This window comes from Solanum lycopersicum, chromosome 1 (assembly GCF_036512215.1).
Source record: "Solanum lycopersicum chromosome 1, SLM_r2.1".
Classification (NCBI taxonomy): domain Eukaryota; kingdom Viridiplantae; phylum Streptophyta; class Magnoliopsida; order Solanales; family Solanaceae; genus Solanum; species Solanum lycopersicum.
In genome coordinates, this window is record NC_090800.1 from 6,288,091 (window position 1) to 6,312,522 (window position 24,432).

Sequence of the window (24,432 nt, forward strand, 5' to 3'; positions counted from 1 at the left end):
GTTAAAAAAATTAATTTTTTTTTTTACAAATCGCTGCTACTGCAGCAATTTACCTTAACGGCACCACCTAAATCGCTACATCACCAACAATTTTACCGTTTTGGTTTAAAAGTTTTTCATTTACCCTTTTAAAATTTTTATCAATATTTTTTACCCTTTAGACTCGGAACTCTATTATTTTGCGCTCTAACCCGATTAGATGGGTGATAGGTTAAGTTGATTGGTGGCTTCGATACGATGAAAGTTATTCTAGCAAGGATTCATAGAACATAAGCAACAATTGTGAAATTGAATCAATTATTTAAAGTTTTGCGTCCATTCATATATATATATATATATATATATATATATATATATATATATATATATATATATATATATATATATATATATATATATATATATATATATATATATATAGAAGTATGAAAAAAGAATTAAACACAAAACTGAACATTTTAGCAGAAAAAAACAACACTTTTCTTACAAACAAGTGTGTCATCTAGAATGATATACTGCATATCCAATACTCATTAATCACATCATTTTAATTTATGATTACATACATCCAATTGAAAAAAAATTATAAGAAAAACACATGTACACAGTTTAGAGATTAATTCATATATATTTCCTCATTTTTATTAGGAAAACTTTTACAAATAGCTATTGTTATAAACTTAATTATGCTCCATAGCTATAGTTTGTATATTTATGGCTTGTAGCTACAATTTAAGCTGTCTCGTTTGTACAATTTGCGGATTTATATAATTTGTGGGTGAGTTTGCATAATTTGTGGGTACGTTTGTATAATTCAACTATTTTTGTATAAACTCGAAATAACGAATTTATACAAACATAAACATCTGAACTTTAAACAGTCATATAAATTCTATTATACAAAATTACATTATACAACAATTATACATATTCTGAATTATGCAAACATGCGAATTATACAAAACTAAAAACTGAGCCGCATAATTATAGCAAAAAGTAGGTCATAAATTGTAACTAAGACAAACTGTAACTATATTAACTAATTAATCAATATATTTTCTTATCCGCACAATTTTTCCTTTTTATAATTGTTATGTCCGTGGTAGAGATAGTGATATTATATAGGGGAAGTAGCGATTTAATCCATATATTATTGCATAATTCCAGTTTTGTCATTAATGACGGTCACCGAAGATGAGCAATCCTCTAAGAAATATGATGATGAGGAGCCTACAATGTCTTCCACATCATCATCTATGGCGACGAGAATTTCAAAGAGGAAGAGACTGATTCTACGACAATTGATGGATTAATAAGATTAATAGTGACAATTTTTTAGATATAGTTGATTAATTGAGATTGATACTGATAATTAAAGGATCTAATTGTAAAAAAATATTTTTTTCCGCTTGGTCCAATCGTATTTAAAGTAAACCCATATCGATTTTTCTCAAATCAGATCCAAAGTATCTTGGGGTGATATAAATATATGTAAATTTATCTCAACTGATTTAGGTTGATTGGTTTTACAAGAGTTTTATATGAGTTTGACAATTTGTTTGGAATTAACAATAGTGAATCCGGTGAAGATGGTGATGACAACAAGGATTAGAGGTAGTGAAAGGTTGAGAGATTTGTTTATATTGATGGAGAAGAAAGAAAACAAACAAGAAAAATAAATAATTAAAAATGCATATATTTATTGGAAAGAGATATTAAAAATAAAATTTTTATAATAAATTTTGGTGCTCACTCTCTCTCAAAGAGAGTGAAATTCACTCACTATGCGAGCTAAGCACTCAGGGAGATAATTATTTCAGTTTTAAATAGTATTGGAGGGGTAGGCGGATGAGTGATAGGACTCGCGTGAAGTTTAAGTGTATAGTTGCAAATCTGAATTTATGTTGAAGGGGCATACGACCATTTTCTCAAAAAATTATTTATAAAGATATCCTTCACTATTATAATGATAAAGATATAAAAAAGGCATTGAGTCTTTAATTGAGATAATGCATGTTTTAAAACCATTGTATTGCTATTACCTAGAAATTCATGGTATTAGCAATACACAAACATTAGTTATACATAAGTTGGAAAAGAGTACCATACAAGGTACTAGTAACACATAAGACCAATGCATGCATTAATTTTTAATACATTCTTCCAAACTTAGTAATACACACCTCAACATACAATAGACCGTGTAGCACTATGACTAACAATAAGCAGATACGAAGCAAGATACTAATAATACACCACGTCAACACATGCATTATTTTTTCTAATACACTCTACCAAACAATCTCTTGTGCACAAAACACTTAGATCTCAGATATGCATTCAATATTCCGAGCCAAATTTTGCCGAGGTAAGCCAAGGAATGCTTTGTAATGCCAAGCATTCGAGTTGTGCATTCAATAGGACGGTGGAAAATTCCTCTCTTGCACGCCTCTTCTTCTTCCGTCAACGCGTTGTACTATCTTTCAAGTGGGTGCGCAAAGTGCCACCGGCTTTTCTTTTTATCTGTAACAACGGATACACAAATCATCAAAATTATTTTAGAAGTAATTAAAGATAGAACTAAGACTTCATCTGATCGAATATGCCAATTAGACTATCACGACTTCATCGAAAATTGGGGCAAAAGAGAAATCTAGTTTAATAACCAAGTAAACAGTATGTTAGCTTTTAGAGAATGAAAAACAGAGTCCATTGATAAGCAGAGGGTTTCAAAATTCAAATGAATACAAGTAAACATGCTTTAGTTAGCTCCATAAACAAATTAGAGCTTAAGTTCTGTACACCAATAGTGTACGAAAAGTTATTTACGTAATCAGGTGATTCATTGGCAAAATCTTCGCGAGTTGATGCATTGAATTATCAATCTTGAACACTGTATATCTGTGGTTCCTTTTCGTTTTCAACTCCGAAAAGTTCAGTTTCCGCTCATCACTCACTGCTATCCCAGACACTGAATTCTCCTATATAAATGCCACAAAATTAGACAAGAAAATATAATTTCTCATATTCTGGTATATATAGCCCTATAATGTATGGACTTATTTGCCTCCCTATTTCAGGTTTAATATGCACCGCAACTGTACCTCATGTTCAACAATGTGCCCTAGTTATCAGTGAAGAGAAACAAGTTGAAATTCCAATAGAGAAAAATAACACTAGATGAATTCTTTCGATCTACATTGAAAAGTACTAGCGACTTCAAATCTTCCTATCTTCATTGAAATCTCTTTAGTAGGGTGGAACTAACAAACCTCTTTAGTTGCTGTTTGATCTTAAATAACAAACGAACTGATGATGCCAGTAAATCTGCTTTGAAAGGTACTAGCGATTTTGAAAAATATCAAGGTGATGGGAGGGAAATATTAAATGAAAAAAAAGGGTTGTAGGTGTCGATCAAAGTAATGCTACTGGTTTAGAAGACAATTGGCTGCTGTCACTTCCGAGCAAAATCGTGCAGCTAAATAGATGTTTATACAGGTTATATTGGTCATCAAAAAGCTGCTGGAAACAGAGATGTTTTAGAGGTTTCCAATGATCGAGAGTTAGCAGCAACAAATTCTGAATGCTTCAGATGTTTGCGATAATCGGTAAGTCGCTACTAATGAGGTGCAATCAAGAGAATTTGACTGAAAATTGCAAGATGACATAGGTCCTAAGATATTACGTCGTTCCACATTGAAGGAAAATGAATGATATGTTTCTGCTTTAAAATCCCCGAGTCTAATAAAACATAGCAATAATCATCCTCGGCAAATAAAATTGTATTGGCATATACTTTTATTTAGGTACTATGTCGAAACGAAATGATGCTTAGTATCCCGACGCAATAAAAAATAACATAAGAAGTGCAAAAAATTCTAAAACAGAAGAGACTTAATTTCTACATAACTAGTCTTTCTCTGTAACTATAAATGCCTGTGATGCGGTGGTTCGTGGAAAGCCCCTTCATTTCTAATTTTCTCCAACTCCGTCTTGTGATATTATAAGACGACCATAAAGCACCTGACTCTAAGTTGAGGATGAATAAAATCTGCCCATCACAAAACATGCATGACAATATGACATGGGGTATGATTTTTGGTGGTATGTGCTTCCACATTGAAGGATAGTGAATGATATGACTCTCCCATTCTTCTTCTTCTTCTTTCTGAATTTGTCGTAAAACCCGCAAGTTGAAAAATTCACATGACCATGTTGGACAATTAATGATTGCTAGCTTACTCCGCACCTCTATCAACTCGTAATACCACCAGTTAGATGAATTCTTCAATACAATAAGTTTGAAACTTTCAGTTTTAAGATCAAATGCATCTATAGCAAGTGTTCCTCCATGGAAAACAAACCTATAGATAACTCCATTGATGCAAACCCCGGGCTTGTACGAAACACATCTGGAAATACTCTGAGTCTTTCTCCATGATTTGTCTACGCCTAATGTGAAAACACACTGTTTTATGTACAATCCGCTACCATCTCGTGTCAAAAGAACTTTGTACTTGTTTTCTTCTGGCTCAAAACCTAACCAATAGTAAAGGAGACACCGATCATCATTTAGTTTGGGAAGATATCTTACTTCTCCTGTACTAGGGTTTAAAATTGCAGGAGGTTTCTGTATGCAAAATAAACCGTTAACGCAACTGATATTAGAACCTACAGGGATATAGAAGGGGAATTCAACAGAACTACGAATTTGAACGAGTCTGGAAGCAGAGCTTTTTCCATATTCCTTTTGCTGATCAGCGATGCAATAAAATTCCGTTCCGTTCAAGAAGTATTTTGTTCCACCTTGATGGATCATAGAATGAGATGTATGGATTTCCGTAAAATATGATTCAGAAACAAGAGAATTAAAGAATTTAGCAACGCACTTGAAACGCATTAGTGATTTGACAGGAAGCCATGTGAATATTTGAATGACTATTTCTTCGGGAATTGGTGTATTCATCTCCTTCAGAGAGAAGAAACAAACAAGAGTTGCACCTCGCAGTCCCAAAAAAAATCTAATGAAATCGTGTTTAGAGTTTTTGTTTTTTTAAAAAAGAACAATTCAATTTTTTTGCAATAATGTTGTTTTTAGGATTTTAAAATAAAAAAAAAGTTCAGTTTTTTGGGAGTCCTAGTTGTAATGTACTAGAGAGAAAACAAAAAGAAATAGAGTTATACAGAGAGCCAAACAGGACAACAATAAGAGGCCAAAAAAAAAAAACTTTAGCCGTCAGTCAGCCTTCAACATTATGAATTCTTCCACCAAAATACCTCATGATATAATATTTGAAATATTCTCATGGCTTCCTGTCAAGTCGTTAATGCGTTTAAAGTGTGTTTCCACATTCTGTAAATCAATTGTATCAGAATCAGATTTTTTGGATATCCATAGATGTCGTTCTACTGGGACAAAATTCCTTCTGAAAGGAAGAGACGTTTATTTCACCGCGGAGGAAAAGAAAGATGGAAAAGAATCTGCCTCCCTTCTTCAAGTTGATAAATTTAACAAAATCTACAATTGTATCCCTACACATTCTCATTTCAGTTCATGTGTTAATGGTTTATTTTGTTATTGGAAATCATCATCTATACTAATTTTCAATCCCAGCACAAAAGAAGTAAGATTTCTGCCCCATTCAAATAAACATATTCTTTGGTGTAACTATTCGTTAGGTTTTGAGCCAAACGAAAACAAGTACAAAGTTGTCTCAGCAGAATATCATGCTCAAGAAGGATACATAAAATATTGGATTTTCACTTTAGGCATAGACAAATCATGGAGAGAGAGTCAAAGAATTTTCTCTTGTGTTCCGTCTACTAGTCCCAGTGTTTGCATTAGTGGAGTTATCTATCAGTTCATCTACGAGTCTGTTATAAATGGTTACAAATCTGCTATTGTTGCATTTGATGTTAAATCTGAAAATTATGAAATTGGGAAGTATTCAGGATGCACTGTCACGAGCTGATAGAGGTGAATGGTAAATTAGCAGCCATAGATTATGATTATGAAAGCAGGCAAAGTGGATATTTGGACATGTGGATTTTAGAGCAAACTCCAAGAAACCAATGGGAGAGACATATCATTCGTTTTCCCTTGATATGGATTGATAAAAAACCTATAGTTATATCATCCTGCACTCCTAATAATGGGGAGATTGTATTTTTCATGTATTTAAGTCCAAGAGTTGTCAGTTGTTTCAGTTATGATGTCATAAGAAAGAGTTGGAGGGAATTAAAAATCAAGGGTTTTCCGAAGGAAAACAACATCAACGGCATTTATAGTTATGTTGAAAGTCTTGTTTCCTTTGGATAATTTTGTTCAAATTGGGAGGCATCACAAGTGCTTGTTTGTCCTTTTTCTTTTGAATTTGGGTAACATAAACCTATAGGATCATAGCATTGGTATTAAAAGTCTCAGAATAGAAATATATTACATTCATAGTTATGTTGAAAGACTCGTTTCCTTTGGATTATTTTGAGTTTTGGTGTAGGTACTTATTTGACCCCTTCTTTTCCTTGTTGTTCTCTACATTGTAGATGTTGTCTATATGTACACGGCCTGACTAGTTAAAAACAATAACTAACTTAACTAACTACAACAGTCATTACGCTGCACTTTACTTAGGCTCAGCTGGTTGGAATGTAGTCAATTTTCTCTAACAAAGTGACAGTCCTCTCATGATATACAAGTTGTAGTTGATCATCTAAATCTTTGATTAGTCCAATTTGAGACTCTAATTTAATCACAAAGCCTGTAATTGACTTCCTGTATGCCTGGAAGGAAAAACACCTTTGTTCAAGTATCATAACCTATTCACAAAAACACACATGATTAGCAGGATCATTCAATATTGATTAATCCAGTTCCATTATCACTCCTTATTATTACATCAGACTTCAATTTTAACACAAACATCCATTTTCTACAATGTTGAGCAAAACAAAGATGGAAAAGACTCTGCCTCCTTTCTTCAAATTGAGATATTTAATGAACTCTATGATGCATATCCTTATTTGGGTTTGGACTGCATTAACTGTTCCAATTCTACATCCATCCTCGAAAACCATGCTGGATATCGAGTTGACAGCAATATGTATATTGCTGAATCTCCTTCTTCTTGATCTAGTGTTGCTTGTGGTACCTCATCAACGCCGCCACAATCTATTGAGAGTGCAAATCCACGTAGTCCATCATTCCTTTGGTATGAACTGTTCTGAAACGTATCAAATTGTTTTCTTTTGGGGAGACATCCAACGAGATGATTGTGAGAGAGATGTAAGTTGTTGGGGAATTTCTCCGCTGATTTTATTGAATGAGAGATAATTAGTGCAATGATGTTGCTTGCATAATACCTTCCAAGCGATTGATTGATTATTATGTTTGTTGGATGAGAGATCCAATGATTCAAGATCCCGTCCTTTTGTTGTAATTGCAACCAAGTCGACAACAGACACATCCTCTACAGAATTTATTACTGAAGTTATATTCCAAATGAATCGAAAAACGAAGTAAGCTACCCCAATTACATCATCATCGGTGATTCAAATGAAGGAATTACGACACGACATCAAGAAAAAATGATTCAAATATGTCTCTCATCTCTCAATTTGAACCAAAAAGGATCGATGAAATTCTTTGTATTTATCAGTTGAAGATGAACTGGTAAAACTAGAATGTTTAGCGAAGAAAAATGGGGGGTCATATTAAAACAAAGGGAGTATAAAATAAATCAACTATTTTCGATTCATTTTAAATAATTGGGGCCAAAATATTTCTGATGAAATTGTGCCCTGCTCAATATTGTGTTTAGAGTTTATAAAAAAACAATTTCAATTTTCTTGCCATAATATTGTTTTTAGGATTTTAAAACCAAAAAACAAGTTCAATTTTTGGGAGTCCTAATTGTAATGTACTAGAAAGAAAACAAAGGAAATAAGAGTCTTATTAAGAAACAGAAAAGCCAAACAGGACATCATTAAGACTATAAGAGTCTTACAAGACGCAAAAAGAAAAAAATGAACATTATGAATTCTGCCGGCAAAATTTTGTGAATTCCTCAAGAAATAATGTTTGATTTATTTTCCTTCTATTTCGTTAATGCTTTTCAAAATTCTGTAATTCCATGGTATCCGAATCAGCTTTTTTGGATATCCATAAATGTCATTCTGTCGGGACAAAATTCCTTTTGCTCGAAGAAGGAGTTTATTACACCGCAAATGGAAAAGAAAGGTGGAAAAACCTCTGCCTCCGTTCTTCAACTTGACACATTCAATAATCCTTGTTTGAATAGCGTTAATGGTTTGTTTTGTGGTTGGGAATCATCATATATGCAACCTGCTGCAATTTTCAATCCCAGCACAAAACAAGTAAGATTTCTGCCCAACCCAACTGAAGGTAAAAGCTGGAATAAATGTTCAATACCGGAAGAAAATAAGTACAAAGTTCTCCTGACAACATATAATACTCGAGATAGGCACACAAAATACTGGATTTTCACTTTAGGCATAGACAAATTATGGAGAGACACTCACTACACTTTCCCTTGTATTCCATTTACTTTGCCCAATGTTTGCATTAGTGGAGTCATCTATCAACTTTTTATGGTTGATTACATATCTATAGTTGCATTTGATGTTAAATCTCAAAAAAAAATCGAAATTATTACATTGTGGAATACAATTGAGTCCGTGTACTACTACCAGTTAATAGAGGTGAAGGATAAATCAGGGATCACCGGTTGCAGAAAATGGGTAAGTGGGTACTTTGATTTATGGATTTTAGAGAAGACTCCAACAGGCGTTCCCTCGATATGGAACAATACAGAGCCGAAATCTGTATCATTCTTCATGGCCCGTGATGATGAGATTGTATTCGTTGTCAACTTAAAGTCAGGTAATTTATGTTGGATGGAGTTAAAAATCAAGGGGCTTCCAAAGGAAAACAATATCAAAGGCATTTATAGTTATGTTGGAAGTCTCGTTCCCTTTGGGTATTTGGTTCAAACTGGAAGGTATTGGTGAGTGCTTGTATGTCAAATATCTTTCAGGAGCTGTTTATTTATTTTACGATAAGATTTTGTTCATCCATTTAGTAATGCTATGACAAGACAAAGTTGCGGCGTAACAGATTACATTCTAAATATATTTTAAGTCTTTGAAGTGAAGAATTAGTCAAACCCTTTGGATAATTTTGCAATATTCTGGACGTCACTGTTTGTTCTATTTAATTATAAGATATCGTTACCTGGTAGGCATTTTGAATATCACTACTCGCTAGTGTCAGGGCTTAAGTGAGATGTTTTTAACAACATACACAAATATTTTTATGAAGTGTAAATAATTGAAAAAACAATGCTACTTCTGGGTCAGATATCTTGTAATGTGTTGCAGTACATCCCCTGCTTGGAATAGTACTAGGATGATGTTTTCACTGTTGGTAAATATACCCGTTTATTCTTGTTTGAATTTGTGTTCTCCCAAGAAAACTCTTCTAGTCCGGACATCACAATTATCTCAGTGACCTTCAATTCTTTGTTGGTGAGAGTAATGTCGATTTTTAACATTAATACTAGTGGACTGTGATGACAATTTGTTCAATTATGTTCGCACACCTTGGTTCCTGTGATGACAATTTTCTCAGAAACAAAAATAAGCAGCACCATACTATATATCTCATCTTTAACCGGAAATACATATATGATCGAATTCATGTGCAGAATGGGACATAACATGTAGAATTAGTCCATTTTAACAGAAATGCAGGTGTATAACCTCTCTACATACATTTGTGCACTCAACATCAGATTATTGTATACACTCTGCACCAATGGCCCCTTTAATAAATGCTGTTTTTCTTCGAAGTTGAAAGTGCTAGTAAGCTCAGTATAGTCCATGCTAACTGTATCTATTGTTTTCAAACACCACATCATACTTCTCCACAGGGAAAACTATCAAGTCCATACAATTTCTAATGCTCGGACTCTTAAAAAATGTACGTGTCAGATCCTTCAAAAATAGTGCATTGTGGAGAATCCAACACGGATGCGGCAAGAAATACTTGACTGTTCCAGAAGTGGTCTCTAAGGTGTTATTACCCAAACTCACATATCCGACCTTAGTAGGTACCCTTGTCTCCACATCAATGAAGTTGTGAATCTATCCTCCATCTAAAAGGTTCTGGATTAGTAGCTTATCATTCTACCCACAAAATGAAACTTTGTTGTTATGAAAGGCGAAGGGGATACATGGATATGTGGATTTTAGAGAATCCAGAAATTATTAAGAACTGAATCAACATTCCCCACATCACCTTCAGGGATTAGAACCTGTCTCTTGGAAAATCTGTCAGGCTCTTTCTGTTGAACGGATATATGCATAAATTGAGGCTTGATTGAAATGGCTCTGCTCGCCTCAACACAGAAACTGAAGAATCAAGAAGATTTAACAAGTTTAGAGAGTCCAAATGTTAGTAATATGAAGTAGAAGAGGCTGAAGAGAAAGCTGAATCTTATTTCATGAGAGAATATCCCATTTACATTGTAGATGTTGTGACTTGTTAATTACAATGATCATAAGTTGATTAGTTGTAACTAACTACACAGTCATAATTTAACTAATATGCTTAGTCCTCTAGTTTAATCAGAAAGCCTGTAATTAATCTCCTTAATTGTTGCATAAACTGACTTAGAGTGTGCATCAGTTCTACAAAGTCAACGAAATAGTAATTCTTGGTATATTGTTATTTCCCATTCAAAATGACTAGTCTTGTTAAAGGCAGCAAACACGCTAAGTAATGTTTTCATCCATAATGGTTCAAACACCACATCACACTTCTCCACCAGGGGAAACTATCAAGTCCAGACAATCTCTAATGCTCGGACTCTTAAAAAATATACGTGTCGGATCCTTCAATCCAACACGGATGCGGCAACAAATCCTTGACTGTTCCAGAAGTGGTTTCTTAGGTGTTATTACCCAACTAATCAAAAAGGATCTGGATTAGTTGCTCCTCATAAGCCAGTAAGACAAAATGACTGATCATAGAATGAGATGTATGGATATCCGTAATATATGAATCAGAAACAAGAGAATTAAAGAATTTAGTTACGCACTTGAAACATATTAGTAATTTGACAAGAAGCCGTGTGAATATTTGAATGATTATTTCTTCGGGAATTGATAGATTCATCTCTTGTACACAAGTTTCATGTTTAAAAACAAGAGAATGATATTGTGTTGCACCTAGCAGTCCAAAAAAAATCTAATGAAATCGTTTTTTGGGAGTCCTAGTTGTAATGTACTTGAGAGAAAACAAAAAGAAATAGAGTTATACAGAGAGCCAAACAGGACATCAATAAGAGGCCAAAAGAAAATAAACTTTAGGCCTTCAACATTATGAATTCTTCCACCAAAATACCTCATGATATAATATTTGAAATATTCTCATGGCTTCCTGTCAAGTCGTTAATGCGTTTAAAGTGTGTTTCCACATTCTGTAAATCAATGGTATCAGAATCAGATTTTTTGGATATCCATAGATGTCGTTCTACTGGGACAAAATTCCTTCTGAAAGGAAGAGACGTTTATTTCACCGCGGAGGAAAAGAAAGATGGAAAAGAATCTGCCTCCCTTCTTCAAGTTGATAAATTTAACAAAATCTACAATTGTATCCCTACACATTCTCATTTCAGTTCATGTGTTAATGGTTTATTTTGTTATTGGAAATCATCATCTATACTAATTTTCAATCCCAGCACAAAAGAAGTAAGATTTCTGCCCCATTCAAATAAACATATTCTTTGGTGTAACTATTCGTTAGGTTTTGAGCCAAACGAAAACAAGTACAAAGTTGTCTCAGCAGAATATCATGCTCAAGAAGGATACATAAAATATTGGATTTTCACTTTAGGCATAGACAAATCATGGAATAAAAAAAGTTAAATCATTATTTGTTGACTAACATTAAATTTATTTTTTAAGGAATAAAAAAAAGTCAAATCAATTTTTTATATAAGCTTTTGGAGCAAACATAGTATGCCACGTCATTTGGAAAACGACAACTTTGTTGCAAGCAACATATAATTAGGCTATATTTTAATAGATGAGGCGATGACTCACATATTTGGTGTTGAATCTATTTGGTAGTAACTAATAACAATTATTATAAAATAATACATAATAATCATCCAAATAAAGTGTAAAGCGGAGTATTTTAACGAAGAGCAAAAGGCTTAAATGACATTTCTAAAGGTATTTTTTTTTATAAAAAAATATTATTAAAAAAGACCTCAACAAAGATAAGTACAAGCAAGGTGGACCAGACTTTACCTTACCGATTCTAATAAGGTAAGAAACCTCTACTAATTAATCTGCGTGAAGAAAATGAGAGCTAGAGAGAACTAAGTATTCTATGATCAACATAGAGTTTATAATACACTATATAATGATATTACAAATGAGGATACTTAAATTATTCAAAAGTATAAAAGCCATGACAAAATTTGAGTAATCAAGCTCAAACTTTGTTTTACAAAAGTATGAACTAGAAAAGCCATATTGCCATTTTAAAGTAAACCTGTAGTATTTTCCTCTTATCTTCCTCTTTAAAATTGTCTAACAATACTTGATAGTTCATCAATTCTTCTTCCATGCTTCTTTTTGTTATTGTGATGTTGCCTAGGTGATATGATGCAAAAAATATACATATTTAATCTTTTCATTATCGTTTTGGAACATTAAATTTTATGAATTATTCTTATATATATTATTTTATTTGTAGAATTAAATTGGTGTGAAAAATTGTTTGTAGAGATGGGCACTATCGATTTCTCCCAACTTAAAATTTATTATATCAACGTATGGACCCGCTTCGGTCTTACAATCTTGATCACACTTGTTGCTTGTTTCAGCAACACTCTATACTTGAGCACAGACTTGTCTCCTCTCTTGCTTTCTTACTTATTTGGTTGGTTACTTTCTTGGTTTAATTTGTTACTTAGTTATATATCATCAAATGTACCACACGTATTTATAGGAGGTGATGGAAGAATCTAGAGAGATACATACTAGCTTCTTCTAGAATATTTGTAGTTATCATTTTTTTTAGATCTACTTTTTCTAGAATATTTCTAGACTATTCTCTCTAAAATATCATTCTAGAGATCTTCCTTCAATTCAAATAATCTATATTTTTCTTGACTTATTTAAGTAATAAATAAATTGATTATGAATTCTTAAAACCTACATGAACTAAAACAAATAAATCCTAACTAGACATTAATTAAATAAATATAAAAATAACAAATCCTAAATAATTTATTTGGGCCAAAAATGCCATTTGGCATTAACTTTTTGGGACATAAATGACCAGCGTTGTTGCTAAGTCCACACTCATAAGGTGGATAGTGGTAATATTTTACAAAATTCAGTTTTTTGGCAATCCTAGTTTTTTAAAGAACATTTCCTTTGTGACATTCCATATTTTAAGCCCATTGTTGGCATTAGTGGAGTTAATTACCAATTTACTAATGGTGATGTTATAGCTGCAATTGATGTTAAATCTGAAACTATTGCATTATGGTCACATTTTGTTCACCCATTTACCAATTTATTTTATGATAACATTTTGTTCACCCAAATTCATCCAAAATCCAAATATGTTGTAAATCTTCAAAGTGAATAATCTCACTCAAGGTTATCGATTGGAAAAGTTACTTCGGAATATGCTTTTAAATCCTCTTTCTATTTAAAACCCAAAAAAGAAAACGTTCCATTTTTTTTTGCAGTAATATTGGTCTTATTTCTTTTTAAAAAAGAAAATCTTTTTTTTTTCTTTTAAAAAATAAAAATATTGTGTCCAGGGTTTTAAAACAATTTAAGGTTCAACTCTGTTTAGAAGTCTAATGTACTGCAAAGAAACCAAAAGGAAATAAGAGTCTTTCAAAGAATGAAGCAATAAACTTTAACCGCTATATATTCAACAATCTTCAACAATGGACGAGAAGATGAATTATGCCCCCCAAAAATAAGCTATTCCTCGAGATATAATATTTGAAATATTCTCATGGCTTCCTGTAAGTGTTTAATGCGTTTAAAGTGTGTTTCCACATTGTGTTAATTCAATTGTATCGGAATCAGATTTTTTGGATATCCATAGGTGTCGTTCGAGGGGGACAAAAATTCCTTCTGTTAGTGAAAAAACTTACAAGATAATAAAATTGCAAGATTACAATTGAAAATAAAATGAAGAAAGTAATCTCTTCAGGCTGAGGCGCGGATATCTCGCTCTCTTTAAGGAGATTCAAGCCCACTGCAACATATATTTTCACCGGTCCAGCAGTAGCCCTCTTTGACTTGTCCCCTCCAGGATACAACAGCCTTCACAAAGTATAACTCAACAACTCTGGACAAGAGTTGAGTCCAAAGCTCAACAAAAAAAAAACACCTCCCTTCAACTAATAAGAACTCTCTTTTAGACTAACTCTTTCGCTCTTTGTTTTCTCTTATGAATTGTGTGTATCTCAAACCAAATGAAGACCACCACTATTTATACTACAAGAAGTCTTCCTAGCAATAAATAGGAAGATAATGGAGGTAGTAAATAGTGAAGATAGTGACCTTAGGAGTTTCATAGGTTACAATAGGAGTTACATATGTTACATAGGTTACAAAGAATAATGGAGGTATTAAGAATGAAATACATTAATGGATAACCAATGCTAATGGATGATGTAGTAGTCATCCATTCCAATGTTCATTCTTATAACTCCAAAATAAAGCAATTTAATATGTAAAAAAAATTAATATTAAAATGCTAATAACCTAACAATCCCCCACTCATTTTAATATTTAGATAAGAGAGTATATCAGTTGAAGGAAGACTACTATGCATAATGAAGGTGTGCTCTGCATTGAACCTCCACTTAGTGAAACATTAACTTTTACTCCAGAGTCGTAGTGATCTCAAACTTGAACTATGACGCTTAAGGGAAATAAAATATCACTGCTCACACATAATAATCAAGGTGTTGACATGAGATTTAACAGCCAGCACATTATGACCATGTGCTATCCCGGTTTCATGAGTGCATTTGAGAATAAGCCCCATTCTCATAGAAAGCGACCTACTTCCACACATCACATAGGTGAAGTTTGTCGAGAGCGCTCCTGTAAGATTAACACTCCACCTATACGGGCTATAGATATTCATTAAGAGTCTTATCAACTCAACCTTCACAAACTGAAGGAAACAATGCACTCACATCATAGGGTGGGGAAAAAAATAGTGCATTTTTTCACAACAAGTCATCATATGATTAGTTTTTCCCTTTGAGCCTGGTTATAGGATCTCCAGTCCCCAGGTTGGGTTTCCTCATATATGACTCAAGGGTTTGTAGGCTTCAATCCCATCCCCCTCGATGTGCTCCAGACCTTTTCTCTTGTTAAGGCCTTCGTAAGAGGATCTGCAAGATTATCACAAGATTTGACATAATCAACATTAATGGTACCATTTGTTAAATACGATCTTACATTACTGTGTTTCATCCTTATATGTCTGGATTTACCGTTGTAATAACGGTTTTGAACTCTACCAATTGCAGCGGTGCTATCACAATGAATTAAAATAGGAGGAATTGATTTTTCAAAATAAGGAATTTGAAACAATAAGTCTCTTAACCAATTCGCTTCCTCACTAGCTGAAGCTAAAGCAATTAGTTCAGTCTCCATGGTAGAGTTAACAATTATAGTTTGCTTTTTTGATCTCCAACAAACAGCACCACCACCTAAAGTAAAGACATAACCAGTGGTAGAACAGGAATCACCTGACAAAGTGTTCCAATCCGCATCACAAAAGCCTTCAAGTACAGCAGGATATTTTTTTATAGAATAAACCACAATTTTTCGTTCCAATTAAATATATCATAACTCTTGTTATAACATGCCAATGTTCATTATCTGGCTTGCTTGTAAACCTGCCAAGTACTCCTACTGCATATGCTATATCAAACCTAGTGCAATCAGTCACATATCTCAAACTTCCAATTATACTAGCATATTCCTTTTGATTTATTACATCATTTTCACTTTCAATAGGAAATAAGTGAACACTTCAATCAAAAGGAGTAGCAACATGCTTGCAATCATAAAAGTTATATTTTTTTAAAATTTTCTCAACATAATGTGACTGGTAAAGGAAAATCCCCTCACATGTTCTTGTTATTTTTATTCCAAGAATAAAATTTGCCTCACCAAGATCTTATATATCAAAATGGCTTCTAAGAACATTTTTTGCTTCATCAATAACATTCATATTAGAGCCAAATATCAACAAATCATCAACATATAGCAAATAATGACATGTGAATTATTCCAAGACTTATGATATATGCACTTATCACACTCATTTGTTTTAAAACCATTTTCAATCATGCAGGAATCAAACTTTTCATGCCATTGCTTTGGTGCCTGTTTCAAGCCATATAGGGATTTAGTAAGTTTACATACTTTGCTTTCTTGGCCTGCTTCAACAAAACACTCGGGTTGGTCCATATAAATTTCTCATTTAGGTCTCCATTTAGAAAAGCAGTTTTTACATCCATTTGATGTATTTGCAAATCAAAAATTGCAGCCATAGCAACTATAAGTCTAATGGATGTAATTCTTGTTACTGGAGAAAAATTATCAAAAAGGCCTTCTAGTTGTTTAAAACCTTTTGCAACTAGCCTAGCCTTGTATTTATCAATAGAACCATCCGGTTTCAACTTTTTCCTTAAGACCCATTTTCAACCAATTGTTTTACAACCCGGTGGTAAATCAACTAAGTTCCAAGTTTTATTAGAAATTAGAGATTCCATTTCATCATTTACAACCTCTTTCCAAAAAATAGAATCATGTGAAGATAATGCTTCTTTCAAAGTTAGAGGGTCATTTTCAACATTAAACACATAAAAATCAGGACCAAAATCTTTTTCTACTCTAGCTCTTTTACTTCTTCTTAACTTAAAATCAACAACTTCTTTATTTTTCAAAGTTGAAGTAGAAGAACTAGGTAGTGACAAAATATTTTGTTCAATCCTTTGACCCCCACTATTTTTAGTATCAAAAGGAAATTTATTTTCATGAAAAATAACATCACCAGATTCTATTACAATATTATCTTCAAGATTAAAAAATCTATAGGCTGTACTATTTGAAGCATAACCAAGAAAAGCACAAGTAGTAACTTTCTTACCCAACTTTGTAATCTTGGGATCCATTAGCCTCACAAAGGCTAGACAACCCCAAAATCTTAGATAACCCAAACTTGGCTTGTAAACTTTCCACAATTCAAAAGGTGTCAATTTAGACTTTTTATGAGGCACACGATTCAACACAACAAGCAGTTAAGATAGCTTCACCCCAAAAATTTAAAGGTGCATGTGACTCAATTAGCATGACATTAGTCAATTCAACAAAAGTTCTGTTTTTCCTTTCTGCTACTCCATTAGACGAAGGAGAGTAAGGAGGAGTAGTTTCATGAATTATTCCCAATGATCTAACAAAAGAATTAAACTCATTTGATTCATATTCACGGCCTCTATCACTTCTAATTCTTTTTATTTTTCTTCCAAACTGATTTTCAACCTCATTGAGATAAGTTTTGAAATTTTCAAAAGCATCACTTTTATTTTTCATCAAGTAAACATATGTAAACTTAGAAAAATCATCAACGAAAGTGATAAAATATGTATTACCTCCACGAGTTAGAATTCCACCAAGTTCACAAATATCAGTATGAACTAATTCTAACAAATCAGTTTTTCTTTCAACTTGAAAATGAGGCCTTTTAGTGATCTTGGTTTTACTACAAGACTCACACTTTTCAAAATTCTTTTTAACCATTGAGATTAATCCTAAACTACTCATGATTTCAACATAACGATCATTAATATGACACAAACGAGCATGCCAAAAATTAGTAGAAGAAAGCATATAAACAGAAGTAGAAGTTTTATTCATTTCAACATTCAACTTAAACATCCCATCACATGCATACCCCTTCCCCACAAAAATACCTTTCTTCACTATTACATATTGATCAGATTCAATAATCTGTTTAAAACCTGCTTTATTAAGAAGAAAACTAGACATCAAATTTTTTCTCATAGAAGGAGTATAAAGTACATCTTTCAATGTTAATATCCTTTCAGAAGTAAAACACAATTCAACATCTCCCTTTCCAAGAACTTGAGTAGTGTGAGCATTACCAAGCATGATGGTTTTGGGCTCCTCAAAATGAGTGTATTTTTTAAACCAGTCTTTGTCATAACAGACATGACGGTTTGCACCAGAATCATCCAACCATCCATCAACATTCTCAACCATGTTTATGTCGGTAATCACCGCCACAAAAGGTTCTTCGGTAACATTTTCCTGAGGGTTAGGACCACATTTCCGGAATCTGCAAAATCGAGCAATATGCCCACTCTTGCCAAAAACAAAGCATGTCCCCTTTTGTTGAACTTGTTGATTTTGTTCTTAGTGATTTTCACCATTATTTTTCTTGGGAGGTCTACCATTATTTTTCTTGAATTTCTTCTTCTTAGGCTTTAAAGAATTATTTTTGTGAGTTTCAGGAGTAGCATTATTCGAAGTAATTAAATTTACCTTCCATGTGATGTTGTTATCTTCTGTTTGTAAAAGTGCATGTTCGCCCCTTGCTTCTTCTTCTATGCGGATTTTCATTATCAAGGTTTCAAGAGAGGTTTTCTTTTGTTTGTGGCGTATAGTTTTTTGAAATTCCTTCCAAGAAGGTGGAAGTTTATCCACTATGCCACAAACAATAAGGTTATCTCCAATTTTAACTTCTTCAGACCTAAGCTCTCCAACAATCATGATGAAGTCTTGAGCTTGATCTACCACTGATTTGTTTTCCACTATTTGGAAACGAAAAAATCTACTAGATGCATATTTTTTCTCTCCAGCCTCTTTGGTATCATACTTACTCTGCAATGCCTTCCAAATTTTCTTTGCACTAGAGTAAGTTCTATCATAATAATCATAAAAATTATCAGATAGACAATTAAGAAGATAATACCGACACTTATAGTAATCACCATCGTACTTTTCCACTTTCTCTAGATGAGAAATAGTTTCATCATCATTCATAGTGGTGATGTTTTCTTTATTTGGATTCTTCTCCGTTAATACATAAGAAACATTGAGAAGACTTAAGTAGAAAAGTACTTTACTTTTGAAATGATTACCATTGAACCGAAATGGCTTGTTAAGATCTCCCATCTTGACATCCGCGGTTTTTTCAATTGTAGCCATCATTGAATCTCCTTAAAATTGTTAGTGAAAAAACTTACAAGATAATAAAATTTCAAGATTACAATTGAAAATAAAATGAAGAAAGTAATCTCTTCAGGCTGAGGCGCGGATATCTCGCTCTCTATAAGGAGATTCAAGCCCACTGCAGCATATGTTTTCACCGGTCCAGTAGTAGCCCTCTTTGACTTGTCCCCTCCAGGATACAACAGCCTTCACAAAGTATAACTCAACAACTCTGGACAAGAGTTGAGTCCAAAGCTCAACAAAAAAAAAACACCTCCCTTCAACTAATAAGAACTCTCTTTTAGACTAACTCTTTCACTCTTTGTTTTCTCTTATGAATTGTGTGTATCTCAAACCAAATGAAGACCACCACTATTTATACTACAAGAAGTCTTCCTAGCAATAAATAGGAAGATAATGGAGGTAGTAAATAGTGAAGATAGTGGCCTTAGGAGTTTCATAGGTTACAATAGGAGTTACATAGGTTACATAGGTTACAATAGGAGTTACATAGGTTACAATAGGAGTTACATATGTTACATAGGTTACAAAGAGTAATGGAGGTATTAAGAATGAAATACATTGATGGATAACCAATGCTAATGGATGTTGTAGTAGTTATCCATTCCAATGTTCATTCTTATAACTCCAAAATAAAGCAATTTAATATGTAAAAAATTAATATTAAAATGCTAATAACCTAACACCTTCTGAAAGGAGGAGAATTTTATTTCACCGCGGAGGAAAAGAAAGATGGTAAAAACTCTGCCTCAAGTTGACAGATTTAATAAATCCAACAATCAGATTTATCATTTCAATTCATCTGTTAATGGTTTATTTTATGGTGGACATCATCATCTCTATTAATTTTCAATCCTTACACAAAACAAGTAAGATTTCTGCCCCATCCAGATAAAGATATTCCTTGGTGTAACTATTCACTAGGTTTTGAGCCAAAAGAAAACAAGTATAAAGTTGTCTCGACATAATATCATGCTCAAGAAGAATACATAAAATACTGGATTTTTACTTTAGGCGTTGACAAATCATGGAGAGAGTCTCAACACGTTTTTCTCTTGTGCTCCATCTAGTAGCCCGGGTGTTTGCATTAGTGGAATTATTTATTAATTCATCTATGAACCTTTTATAAACAGTTACAAATCTTCTGTTGTTGCATTTGATGTTAAATCTGAAAATTATGAAATTATTGCATTGTGAAAAGCATTTTTGTCACACTCACAGTCGTACTATCACGAGCTGATAGAGGTGAAGGATAAATTAGCAGTCATAGATTATATTTATGTAAGACAAAGTGGAAACATGGACATGTGGATTTTAGAGTAGACTCCAAGAAAACAATGGGAGAGACATATCATTCGCTTTCCCTCGATATGGAATGATAAAAAACCTATATTTATATCATCCGCCACTCCTAGTGATGGGGAGATCGTATTTATCTTGTACTTAAGCTCAAAGTGTTCTCAGTTGTTTCTGTAATGACGTCACAAGAAAGAGTTGGAGGGAATCACAAATCATGGGGCTTGCAAAACAAAAATTAAATGAAGAAACATTGCTGTATTAACAATAAAACAGAAGAGATCAGAGTTCAGAATATGAAGAATTTTTAAAAATTAACTAATTTCCTCTAACCGTTGAGCTGGTTTATGAAACACAGGTTTAAAATTAGTGGACTTGAAATAGAGTTCCGTATATGCATCTGAATTCAAAACGATACTCTTGTTTTAATTTAAAATGAAAAGCCCAGTGAACCAATGGCCAGAAAGTTGAAACATAGCATCACACTTTTGAGATCTCATAAATATCTGCTTTGAAAGGTTTCCTTTATTTTACAGATATGGATTGTTTTCGTTCTCCTCGGTTTAGAATTACAAGTTTTTTGGAATCATCCTTGAGAACCAACCTCAACTCTTAATTCGAAAAAAGCTTGGTCGGTAAACCAAACCAACCTTGGAGTTATATATACAAATTAGGAAAATTTGAAAAGGCAATAGCAAAGAAGTTTCAGTAGATGTTGCTGCAGGGTCGGGCGTGTTGGATACTAGATTTTCTGAGTTACGGATCGGATTATAAGTGCAATTTTACACCATTATCTCAAACTACTGGATGAACTATCCTCAATTACATCCTTTCAAGCAATTATTCAAACTACGACTATCATATATTTTCTACAACATAAAGGAAAACTCAAAATAGAAATTAAAAGACACTAGAAACATAGTCTTTCGTGAGTCATAAACTCATAGGTGATTAGCCTCTCATCTCCTTTCTTGCAATATCTGATGGTGGAGATTGAGAATGAAGTTTAATTTAGCTTGCCACAAGCTTGTAAATGGAAATCCGTAAAAACACTAAATGCTAAATGTTGTGCGGAATTTGAGATAATACGAGAAAATATAAACGCGAAAAACAAGACAACAGATTTACGTGGTTCACCAATAAATTGGCTACGTCCACGGGAAGAGAGGGAGCAGTTTTATTATGGAGAGGCAAAAACAGAATTACAGAATAGGGTTTCCCATAGCGTCTATATATAGTGCTAAGCTACGCCCTAACAGGCTTGGGCCCAACATACAGAATCAACAGAAAATTAAGGGCCCAATACAACAACATTGTATACCGTCGGAACATAAGATGAGAAACGAATCATACTCACACATAACTACCTGAATTGTCTTACACCAGACATGTAAAAATAAATTTAGAATCAAATAAACTAAATCATCATAAAAAAATTTCAACTTTATATTACGAGAAATTGAATTGATATTTTAACGGTATTAAATTTACAATGAAAAAAAAGAGAGGATATTTCTCTTTCCTATCTACTTTTTTCCCTAACTATTTAATTTGCTTCTAATGCCAAAAAAAAACTAAACTTTAGAAGTCATATTTCGATAAAATCAGTCATTCTTAGAGTTGAATCCTGACTCAAATTTTTTCTCTTGAGCGCCTCTCCATAGCCAAAACAAATTTAAAATGTGAAGATTCTTCTGACGATTCTCCATTTAATTATCATATGGGTGACATCATTTCATCATTATTATCTATGAACTCGTCTTTGAAAAAAGCTGTATTTTTTTAATTGAACAATGAAGTTTTGTTCATTGGTATGAAATTTGTGTCCTGCTTCATGATACCTTTTCGTATCATAGATTACTTGTTGTTATAACGATGAATTTGAATCTCATATTCATCTTGTGCTTCTTTCTTATTAGCTGGATTTTTAAATTCCAGTTCATTCTTTTGAAGAAAAAGGACTTCCCTTTTCTGAAATTCTTCAACCATAAAAAGAGAAGAAAAATAGGAAAAAGGGACAGGAATGTTGGGTTTTATTTGCCCTAAATTTCTTACCATAAATAGGTTTTCCTTTTAGAAAAAGGTTTTGACACCCGTCAAGATGAACAACGGGTGTAATCCTATTTGTAGTTGGTTTTGACTTTGTAAGGAAAAACACAACTCTATAAATAGAGGATGCTCTTGAGAGAATAATTAATTGATCATTGATATTGTCTTTGAAAGAAATTAGAACATAAGAGTGGTTTTTTGAGAGAGCTTTCAACAAGAGAAAAGAGAGAAGGAAAAGAGTTCTTTTGCTGCAGTCTTTTTCTCCAAACAGCAACATTCAAATCATGTTTCCCGATTAACTAACCATTGGATCGGGCTAAAATTTGGATTGAGTGTTCCTGACATCTTGGTCGTTGATTTGAATGGTGGAGATCTTATTTGGAGGTAAGAAATATCCTGTTTTAGGTCCCGAACAGAAGCTGGATTTGGATGGTATTTCATTCTATTTATCTTTTGTTGGTGTAGCTATTGTTCATAGCCTCTTGAAGAAAAGTACGGACGTCATTGTACCGTTATGGAAGACTCTACTAGACTATTTTAGTACAATGAGATCACTTAACCTAGGGCTCTGACACCAACTTTGTCACAACCCAGACCGTCGTGATTGACACCCACACTAACTATCCTGTGGGAGGACCCACTACTATAGCACAAACTAAGCAACTAAACTAAAACTAAGACAATTAAGTTATGCAAACAAATTAATTAACTAAAAAAATTTAGAATTAAGTACCTAGAACCTGAAAGTCATTGAATCAAAACTCTAACAACAACTAGTCTAAGAACAAGGGGTACAACCCCAAAATTAAACAACATCTTAAAGAAATAGTTTGAGTTCGAAAATAGTGAACTTAAACAAAAAGAGAATCAAAGGAACCCAGAAGAACTAGATCACCCTTGAATTCGAACGATTACTGATCTTCTAAACATGGTCTATCAATAGCCACCAGAAGATGTCATGTACTTAACAAAAATAAGACCAAGTACAATATCATTACACAATCACCGTGTGCTGGTAGGATCACACGACTATCTCACTAGTGAAACAGATATAAATAAATACAATAATATAACCATATAACATACCGAATATCAATAACATTGATTAACACAATCTTCATAGCATAAGAGAACCAAATCACAACCACTCTTAAAGTCCACTTGTGCAATGCATGAATGAAGTATCATTCCCCACTCACACTAAGTAGAGCTCTTTGGGAGGCCATAAGTCATAGTCCATGTTCATAACAATAAGACAATTCCTCTCAGGGAACTCAATTCAATGGTACTCCCATGGAACACAAACCTAAACAGTTAGCATATCGGAATGTGACAATCTGATCCATATTTATGTTAGAACGTGGAAATTTGATCCAAGTTGGTTATGTTAGAATGTGACAATCCCATCCAATATTTATGCAAGAATGTGGCAATCTAATCCAATGTTATATCGAAACATAACAATCCGATCTCAAGTTAATTATATAGGAACGTGGCAATCTGATCTCATTCACACACCACAATCACAAACAAAATTACATTATCAATATCATAGAACAAGAGGTGTTTCATGATACAATTATTCCATTATTCTCATTTGCGATTAGGGTGATCAATAATGCAACATTCATATACATACATGCATTATAATGAAGCAATTACAAACATATATCACACCAACATGAAATCAGAATCATCACCTACCTCGAATTCAAGCTTGAATCCCCTAAGACACTTGAATCTTCC

At 33.2% G+C, this 24,432-nt stretch overlaps 2 protein-coding genes across 2 annotated transcripts; one reads left to right on the forward strand and one right to left on the reverse strand.

Annotated features, from left to right (window-relative positions):
* Positions 1 to 568: 568 nt before the first annotated feature.
* On the reverse strand, positions 569 to 8,033 carry LOC101258891 (F-box protein DOR-like). The gene has a single exon (XM_026028987.2). The coding sequence runs from the start codon at positions 4,964 to 4,966 to the stop codon at positions 3,902 to 3,904; it is 1,065 nt and encodes a 354-aa protein (XP_025884772.1). The 5' UTR covers positions 4,967 to 8,033; the 3' UTR covers positions 569 to 3,901.
* LOC138340884 (F-box protein At1g31080-like) lies at positions 5,328 to 5,972 on the forward strand. Its single transcript, XM_069293055.1, has 2 exons — positions 5,328 to 5,526; positions 5,680 to 5,972. Exons 1-2 carry the CDS (start codon positions 5,328 to 5,330, stop codon positions 5,970 to 5,972), a joined length of 492 nt encoding a protein of 163 aa, XP_069149156.1.
* Positions 8,034 to 24,432: the final 16,399 nt, after the last annotated feature.

Excerpts from the sequence above, each read along its gene's own strand:
- LOC138340884 (XM_069293055.1), top strand. The coding sequence starts at position 5,328 with ATGCGTTTAAAGTGTGTTTCCACATTCTGTAAATCAATTGTATCAGAA. Across the intron at positions 5,527-5,679 it reads ATTTAACAAAATCTACAATT|GTTTTGAGCCAAACGAAAAC; the intron begins GTATCCCTACAC and ends ACTATTCGTTAG.
- LOC101258891 (XM_026028987.2), bottom strand. The coding sequence starts at position 4,966 with ATGAATACACCAATTCCCGAAGAAATAGTCATTCAAATATTCACATGG.